At 42.8% G+C, this 9533-nt stretch overlaps 1 protein-coding gene across 1 annotated transcript in view; it reads right to left on the bottom strand.

Moving 5' to 3' along the window:
* Positions 1 to 9533, bottom strand: part of NMNAT3 (nicotinamide nucleotide adenylyltransferase 3) — a 53314-nt gene that overhangs the window by 7956 nt on the left and 35825 nt on the right. The window contains exon 4 of the mRNA XM_006038987.3: positions 5497 to 5606. Within this exon, the coding sequence (XP_006039049.1) occupies positions 5497 to 5606 (110 nt within the window). The remainder of the gene's footprint in view (positions 1 to 5496; positions 5607 to 9533) is intronic.

A 9533-nucleotide genomic window follows, 5' to 3' on the forward strand; every position in this document is an offset into this window, starting at 1 on the left:
GTGTGTGTGGGGACCAGCCCCAAGGTTTATGATTACAGTGTTTCAATCTGCCTAATAAACTAGAATTTTAAGGATCCGAGTTGGACATCTGTAGCCAACAGTTGCAGCCCCCGCCCCCCCCCCCCTGGTGTGTGCGCAGCAGCGGGAGCTGCCCCCCCATTTCCGCTGAATGAGTCACATCTCTGTTGGGTGCCCTGGCCCTCCCCAGCTGGGCAGCGCCTACCCCACCCCACCCCACCTCCCTCCTTCACCGCAGGGGACTATCTGCCCCTGCCCCCACGCCTCTTCCCTCCCCTTCCACCACAACAGACTTATCAGCTGGACACTGCTCTTCAAGTTGCTGGGCTGCATATCATTAATCGAATCAGTACTGGCCGATAAGCCTCCTTAAAAATCGGCTGTCGGTGCACCCCTAGCTCCGAGCCTCCTTATTTGCGGGATTCGCAGCCATGGGAATCTGCTATTTGCCAGTGCAGGAGGAGCCTGGGATAATGATCCTAGGGGGGATCACTGCACTGGAAATAAGGCATGATTGGATCTGATGCTGGATCCCACAAACACATCTTCTGCCCCTCTCCCTCCATCCCCACAAGCACTCAAAAGGAGAATGCTTGGCAGTACTGCTGCCTGTTTCTTTAGGACTTGGACCCATGTCTCAATGTGCTCCAGCTAATCGAAACCAGTTTGCAAGAAGGACAAACTCCTGCCATTTATAAATGTAATTTTAAAATTCCTACGTTTCTGACCAGGTCGTTCATAACAGTATCCATAAGGGGCCTCAGAACAGGTGTCAGTGGACAGAATTTTATTTGGGCTGTTCCCAAAAACTGAGAATAGGCTGCAGAAGCTAAGGTTAAAATGAATTATTTCCATAATAGATCCAAATAGGCAGGGTCCACTTCAGACAACAGATTTCAGAGACAGGCCTTCCTCAGAGGAAACCTGGCAGCTGATAGGCAAATACTCTGACAGGCACTATGTAAACAATTAAGAACGTATCATTTGTAATGTGTTAAATGCTTGCTTTTCTGTCTGATAGGTTTTTTTTTAGGGTGTCACTATTTCAGATTCTGTCAGGATGACGGATGGCATGAAGGCAGGGGAAGTTTTTATGAGTTGGGTTAAACATCCTTGACCCTGATGGTATTGCAACTTTGTCATTCAGGATAAATGTAAAAATCAATTGAACTCCTTTATAGAGCAATAGGGACTTCCACCAAGCTCAAAGCAGCATGCATGATTGGAGTAGTAGCTAGACATGTGGCTCAAGGGGAAGTCCTGCTGTAACCTGAAACTGAAGGACAGTGGAATTGCTGGATTTACAGCAGTGTATCTCTGTATGCGAAGGCGAAGCAGTGAGAAACCCTACAAAGATGCAAACAAAAGAAGCAGAAAACAGAGCAGGCCTGAGGAAAAACCTAGGGCATGCTTTGGAGACTCGGTTGTGGCTGTCAGGCTAAGTACAGACAGTCAAAGAGCCCAAGGCGGAATCAATTCCATTGCAGGTTAGTCTAAACTGCGTAGATTGACCCAATAAGCAAGTGAACAGACATTCACTTTTGAGTCAGGAAATGTAGCTGAATGCCTGCAGTAGCCCAGGACAGAAGCCAGGAGGCACTAGAGCATGCCTTCCTGCTCAGCTGGAGCAGACAGCTTGGAGTTTGCAGGGGAGGTGCAAAGCATCCTGGTATACTAGGTGACTGTGAGTTAACTTGAATCTGGAGGGGATCTGGGATAGAAGTTCAGTAAACCAATTTAACCTAAATCAGTTAAGTCTGATACTATACCCACGCTGATTTATCTTAAATCTGTTTTAACTATTTTGAAAGTGGTTTATGTGCACTGAACTCATTTTAGATTAGATTTGAACTGGTTTCTGACTAGTTATACTGGTTTATGTGTAATTTCTATCCCTAGGCTCAGGCTCGGACCTGCAAGCAAAAAAAAATCACTTGTGCGAATCCTCCAATTTTCAGGGAAATAGGACTTTTTGCATTCACTGTAAAGACAGGGCTACTTGAGAAAAACGTCTGGCTCTATCATGTGCTTCTAATTGAACCAACTGCCAGGATCCCAAATTTTCTTTAACTGCTTGGGTCAGAAAGGGGCAACTGTTGCATATCATTTTAATAGCATATTTAATACATTTTATGGATATCTTATTGTGCTAGTCATTCTAAAGCAGCAACATTTTTCTCTTTAAAACATTGCTGATCACTTTTCTTAAAAAGAAAAATAAGGCAGAAATGTTACTGTGTCCCAGGCTTTATTAGATATAATATAACAGCAGGGGACCTTTTATAGCTTTAGATGGCTATCTTACTTTGAATGTACTTCCAATGTACTTTGACAGATTGCTTTAAACAACCAAGTTTGCCACAAGTTCAAGCTCCAGACAACGCATAATCCATCATGAGAAATGAAAAATCCAAATAGCTAAGGCATTTTTAAAAAGAGAAAGCATACCCTGGACTAGAGTCCAAATTTATTAACAAATCACAGGTTTTACAGAAAGCCTGCCACTAAAACCAACACAGTTGTTCTGCCTAAAGACAATCAAGAAAAAAAATGTCTTTAGACTTTTCTAGGGTGCCCTGCTAAATAATGACCTACAGTGTCCAAAATTGATAACAGATCTAAAGCCAAAATCTTCATGCTACTGCTCCAGTTTTTGATGACTACAACAGTTCTTATTTCTCGCCATGTCTCTAAACCAAAAGCAAGATGGGAAAAATACTGGTAAATGTTTGATTGGTAAGTCTGAGTCAATAATGGTAGACAGAAATGACCTGCAATATTCTGCAATATCATTCTGGGAAGAAGGAGAGGGTGAAACAACCATTAATACAAAGAAGGTATCTAGATTTAGGAACCAGGAAGGTCTAATTAAGAGAGGCTGCTGCTAGACTAAGCCAGGTAAAAGCATCTGAAAAGTGACAACAAATATATTCATGTAAGGCAACACAGAAACTTGAAATACAGGAATTCAATTTCAAATTAAACAAAGCACAAGTGTCTCCTATCCATAGGAAAAGAAATACCACGTGCAAAACTAAATTCAGTGACTGCAGCAGGATTGCAAAACCCCATTAAAACATCACATGAGTGATTGAGGGGAGTAGTAAAGTGACATCAGATACTGTAAATAATGTGGAAGTCATTTCAAAGCAAACAATTTAGAGAAAGCTAGAGCTGTTAGAGTATTACTGCACTGAATATATCAACTTCTCTGTACACCATAATCAAATTTTGACATCAAAAAAACCTCTGACCAAGAGATTGGATTTGGGTGTGGAAGAACTGTAAGACCATCAGGGTTTTCCCAGGCTACTATGGGTCACAAGCTATAACAGGCCTTGAGAATAATACACACTCTGAAAGAGCACTGGTTTTAGCTAGCTGGTAAGCTGAGGGACTGTGATGCACAGGATTTGAACACTGAAAAGGGGAATGCAGAATCTAAAGGGAAGCTTTTCTTCTTTTCACTACTGCCAGGATGAAGAACAATTAATAAAATTGAAGCCATTTGGCCTAAAATCTAAATGGCTGTGCTTGTACATTGCAAACAACAGGGGCCAGTCATATCAGGTAAGGAGGTGACTAATGTGGAACCTAATTATGGTAACTAAAGCGGTACAAAAAACCTAGGTTTTACTTTGTATACATTTTGCAGAAAAAAACGTTATTTTATAGAATTTGCTTTTTTATTTTTGCACTATATAAAATTAAATATAGGAGTTATACTTAACATTATATTTTACCAACTATCCTGATTACTGATCCTTGTTTTTGTTTTTTTGAAAGGTGGTAAAAAAGTCCAAATTGAACAGATTTTTCTGCTACCTGGACTTTTTCTACGCTTACAATGGCTTGCCCTAAAAAGTCAGCATTTCCCAATGGTGCTTTTCTGAGGGTTACTGAGATATTGCCATGATTCTTTATTCTATGCTGGTATCTGTTAAAAAATGTTGGTGTTGTAGTAGCAATGGTCAAGGGTCCCATTATGTTCCATTCCCCTTGTACCATTTTTATGGCACAAAACAAGTAGAAACTGCCCACATCTACTCAGGAAGTATACAATCCGTACCAAATCCCCAGCCATAACCTAGCGTAAGGGGCAGAGAAAATGAGTGACCAGACAAGACCTTGCTTTCACTATCCTCAGCCATGAGATGGTTCCTTCGGGAGGGTTGCCAACTGGCATAGATTTGAGAAATCCCCAAAACTCTGAACTTCATTTGTGGCTGTGTTAAGAAAGCAGCCCTACTGTGCTGAAACAAGAAGAGTTTGGCTGCAGAAGAGAGTCTGGCATGTTGAAGTTTGTCAAAAATGAGACACTTTATGGAGTGGTGATTAAAAACAAGATAACTTCAAATATGGAAAATGGCTGACAAAAGATGTTCCTATACAATGGAAAATTAAAGCCCCACGGGCTAGGTAAGAAAAGTATTGTCAAGGGATGGAAGTGATAACCAGGAAGTTGTGAATCTTGCCATGTGGAGTTAATGGCTATCTTAGTAAGTAAAAATGATTCAAATTTAAAGTTAGATAAAGTATATCAGGAAGCTCTGGGAAGCATCTCAGGGAGCTCTTAGAAGCATGAAATGTCATCTGGAAGAGCCAAATATTTATTCAATTTTAAAATAGGAATGATGAGTTCATTTAACTATGCTACACAAGCTGAGAAGGATGCAAATTTAGTACGTAGCTCAAGAGGTAGATACATCGTGACTTTTTTTCTGTGTAATGTACAAAATTTAACTCAACCCTGTAGGGCACCACCTTTTGGAGGTGAGAAGTATTAAAATTCCTATGCAACTATGAGAAAATTTAATGCAAGGGAGGGGAGATTACAGTGTTTTGGGAAGGGGAAAAAATCCTATCAAATTTGGTAGTATGCCAACAAACCATGCCATTAGGGAGTATAATCATGAAATAGAAAATCTGCAAGTATAGGATATTCCAATATGCCTACAATATTTCTTTTGTTCTTAATGTCAACATTATTACGCTCTCAGTTGGAAAATACTAATCCTCTATTAATGGTCATATGTTTAATCTATTACAGGAGTACCACTTTCTGAACCTCTCTTGCCTATTAACACTGAACAACTAGAAGTAATTTTTATATTCGTCACTGTTTTAAACCATTCTTTGTATTCTCATCCTTACCTGGCACAGTTAACAAGAAAGTAACTTATGCTTTGGGTATAGCTTTGAGGGACATTCATTTCATAAAGGCTAATCAGGAATTACAAACCAAGAATGTATAAAGCCAGCCCAAAGGGGTATCACATTTTATTTCAGTGCCAGTCACTTTAATCCAAGTTGCAGCTGCAGTACTACTAGCAATCTGGCTAGTTTTTCTAGCAGATAACTCTACCCATCAAAATACTGCTCCTCTGTTCAACCTTCCAATCCCAATTAGGTTAGTCTGGTAATGGTAAAGTGTCTACACTACCCAACAAGGAGCACTGTTTACAATAATGAACAAACCTGTGTGCTGCGAAGAAAGGGAATCAGCAGTAGCTCTTTGTACGGGGCTATTGTTTCTCATGAGTCCCTTCCTGAAATCAAGCGGCCCAAGGGATTCATTGTAATGGTACCTGTGTAAAATAAATAATAAAAAAATAAATAAAAAAGGCTTCTCTGTAAGGTAATCCTTTAGAGATATACAAAGTGATTAGCACATTTGGCTTTGAGAAAACAATCTGCTTTTATGCACTTTGGATTTAATAAGCCATGTTAAGAATTCACCATATTCATGCTCTACCCTCTATAAGATTACTATCAGCGACAGTTAACACTCTTGCCAAGTCACAAACACTTTGTGCACTGGCATATCATTTGTAAATTACCTTTGAAAAAGCCTCTTTATTAGTTGTGTTGGTGCTAGTAGCACTCTATATTTTAAAGCATCACTTGAGATTTACTAAAAGCAGGATTAAAATCTATTTCATGCTTTAATCATTGCATTTACTTTCTGGATTAAATATAACTTCTCAGAGGACCCAGACATTTCAATAATGTGTTTGTTAAAATATTCAGTCTTGGAAAGGAGATGTCTCCAAAGTTTACTCTCCAAAAGTCTGCTTTTGCCTTTCCTTTACTTAAGGGACCACAGTCCACATAAATTCCAAGTACACAATTCTCCTCAGATTTCAGACATTGATACTTTTCAGATTTTACTGCATCTAGATAGACCGTCATAGGTGCCAGCATTCACCAGTAACTTCCAGTCTCCATCACTGCTTCACCAGTCATCCTCCCTTGGCTCCCTCCATGGTTCCTGGCAACAGGCCTCCATGGTTATGTGCTTCCTGCTACCAGTCTCCCTGCAACTGGATTATCCTCAGTAGTAGTAATCCAAGTCCAAATGCACTGACTTAAATCTGACATATTCACAGTGAGTTTGCACCAAAAATTGCTTTTATAGAGCTGTAGACCTTTGTTCCCTAATATCTTTGCCTGTCAGTATCCTCTTCTCCACTACATCCCGTGCTTTCCCAAACAGGAGGGACAGTGTCTTAGACAGTTGGCTGAGAAGGCAGATTACTCATCAAGTAAAAATTGTGGTAGACCTGTACTCCAGACAACACTGAGTCATAAAAGGGGTGAATGTAGTTCAGTGTGTTCACGAGCACAGACTAATTGTCAGATATAATTAACTAATTATCCAAATAAGTCATGCTTGTCCCCTGACTCATGGGCCACATCCACACACGAAGGCATGTGTGGTTTATGGCACCACAAACTGCAAGCATTGAACGTTAAAACGTGTACCATGCTGGTAATTTGCAGTGCAGTGTCAAAATTGCTACTGGGATTTCCCAGTAGCAAAAATAAAAAAATGCTGGAAAAATGCAGTGCAGAGTATGTGTAAAAAGTGTGTGCCAGGAAGAAAAGAGGCCTGGTCCTCCAGTGTGATGCTCTGGCTACTGGCCAGGTGTCTCTATTGCTTTGCTTGTGCCTCTGCTGCTACAGTATGTTATGTGGCATACTGAGAGCAAACAGAAGTGCAGCAGGGCTCACAGCTGCCTGCTTCTGAGCCTACTGGGCATTCAGGGCCTGGCATCCGCAGAGGCACCCAGAGCCAGCAAGGCTCCTTAAAGCTGGGCACTTGGGGCAGCCATACCACTGCTCCAGAGGCCCAGCCACTGAGGCCTGGGCCTGAGCTACCAGCCCCAGGACCTCTGTATGAGGGCTACCTAGGTCACAACTGCAGGCACCACTGAACATCAGGAGGCACCAGTGTCCACTCTGGGCAGCATGAGTGACTGTGGTGATGCAGATGGGGAGGACCCAGTCACAGGAGTCTGCCCAGGGACCTGGCTGGTGGCCCGAGGTTACTGACCTCCTGGCCATTTGGAGCCAGAAGGCTACACTGCAGCAGTCTGCCCAGGGACACTGGAATGAACATGTTTACTAGGCAATTGCTGCACAGATGGCCAAACAGGGGCATGCCAAAACGTGGCAGCAGTGCCAGAGCAAAGCCAAGGTACTGCACAGGTAATTTCATGCTGTGAGCAATGCCAACCAGGAGGCAGGGCAGTCTACCATGGCCCACTGTCAGGAGCTGGCCAGAATCCTTGGCCCTACAGCCACGGCCCCCGCCCCCCTCCCCGCTACTCCTTCGCCACCAGGGGAGGAGCAGAGCCTGGAGCAACCAGCCCTGTGACCTGGCTGGAGTCCCCAGAGGCAGGGTCCTCCTGGAGGCCTGCATCAGCACTGCCACCCAGCCATGCCAGGAGTGACGATGAGGAGCGACTCATGCCACAGGCAGAACCCGTTGCCAGTCAGGCTCGAGGTGACACCGGAGCACCAGCTCTGCCGGCTCCTGCCTGACACCAGTGGTAGCGGAGAGGAGGCTGAGTAACAGGCCAGTGTATCGCATATATTAATGGAGGCCACATCCTGGCAGCCTCAATGCCAGGCCTCAAGGCCTCATCCCCATTTGAGGCCAGGTCCAGCTATGGCTCTGATTTCCTGCCCCCCAGGTTCCCTCCTCCCTGTGTCTCCTTTCCTGGTGCCATACTCCAGGTAACGGGCCTGCAGATGGGTGGTGATGGCCTCACATGCTCTGGCTCTTGTGTACTGCCATCGGGGGGAGGGGGTGGTGGGCCTCATCTACGACAATGTTTCTGGCTGGCCAGCTCTACTGCTACTGTCACTGGATGCACCGTGATACATGCATGGCTGGATGCAACTATGGTGCTGCAGGGCCGAGGGGGTGGATGCTGTGGTGGGGAGGGTACAGGGGCCACTCTAGGTCAGGGCTGCTGCAGCAGTCCAGCTGGCACAAGGGGCTAGCATCCCCAAACACCAACATGTCCGGCTTGAGAAGCTCCTGAGTGAAAGTAGCCATGAGCTGCTCACCAGACCACCAGTTGTTACTGCTGGGGCTAACACAGGTGCTAGCCCCAGCCTCCAGCTCTCCCTTGCTGAAGAGCTGGGAGGAGCTGGGCAAGGGTGGTTTGCCCAAAGTAGCACAATTTGTTCTGCGGTTAAGTGTACATTCAGGCATATGCGTCTATGCACAAATTATTGGCACAAATTTGTGCTGCTACTATTTGTGCTGCTTCAAGCCCATGTCCCTGCATGTGTGGATGCAGTCATGGTGTACAAGGAACCTATGGCACTTCTGTGCAGAATCCTAAACTCACAAAGAACAAATCTCATTTTTCTGCATTGCAATGAATGCTACTTACCTCAGAATTTATTTCACAACTAAAAGTAGGTAGCAATTCACAGAAAATGCCTTTACTTGGATCCACATCTAGCAAAGCGCACAGAATTTAGTAGTTCAGAGAGGGAGAGAGGAATAAGTTTTATTACTCTTTTTAAGTATACCAAGCAATGTAAAGCTGCTGAAGCCTTTGTGCAGCACAGAAGTCAGGGGGCTATTTCATCAAAACAAATCCATAATAAAGAAAGAATATGATCAAGAATTTACTTTTTTGAACTTCTAAATCCCTATGCAAAAGTTTCAGGGACACAGCCCAGAAAAACTCAGGGAAGTCTAAATTACTTGCCAAATATCAGCATATGTAAATTAGAGAAATAAAAATAAATATTAATTAAATATATTAAATTTAAATTTTCATTTCCTACTACTTTTAATTAGGGGGAGAGAAAAAAGATTTCACCAAAAAGTCTGTAACCTTTGCCAAATTTAAAAACTAAATATGATCAGATCTATCTATAACTGACAACTAACAATATTGCCACAAGGATCTCTCCTTAAAATTCAGGCTTGCCACATCTATTGGGAAACTTATGCAGTATCTACAGCTTCTGATGAAAAGTGACAATTTAATCAGGTTAAGAAAAAAACGATATAATATCAAGAGCCTTTTATGTGCCCCTTTATACCACATGGTATACCAGCATAGTAAAATATGTAGTTCAAAATATCGATGAGAAGAAACATCACAGTACAATAATGCTGTGCCTTTTTTTGACCTGTACCGTCATTATATTAGAATGCCGTTCAGTTTGCTTCTGGAACTCTAGAAAGATTTTCAGTAGGGAAA

This window comes from Alligator sinensis, unplaced genomic scaffold (assembly GCF_000455745.1).
Source record: "Alligator sinensis unplaced genomic scaffold, ASM45574v1 scaffold1808_1, whole genome shotgun sequence".
In the NCBI taxonomy this organism is placed as follows: domain Eukaryota; kingdom Metazoa; phylum Chordata; order Crocodylia; family Alligatoridae; genus Alligator; species Alligator sinensis.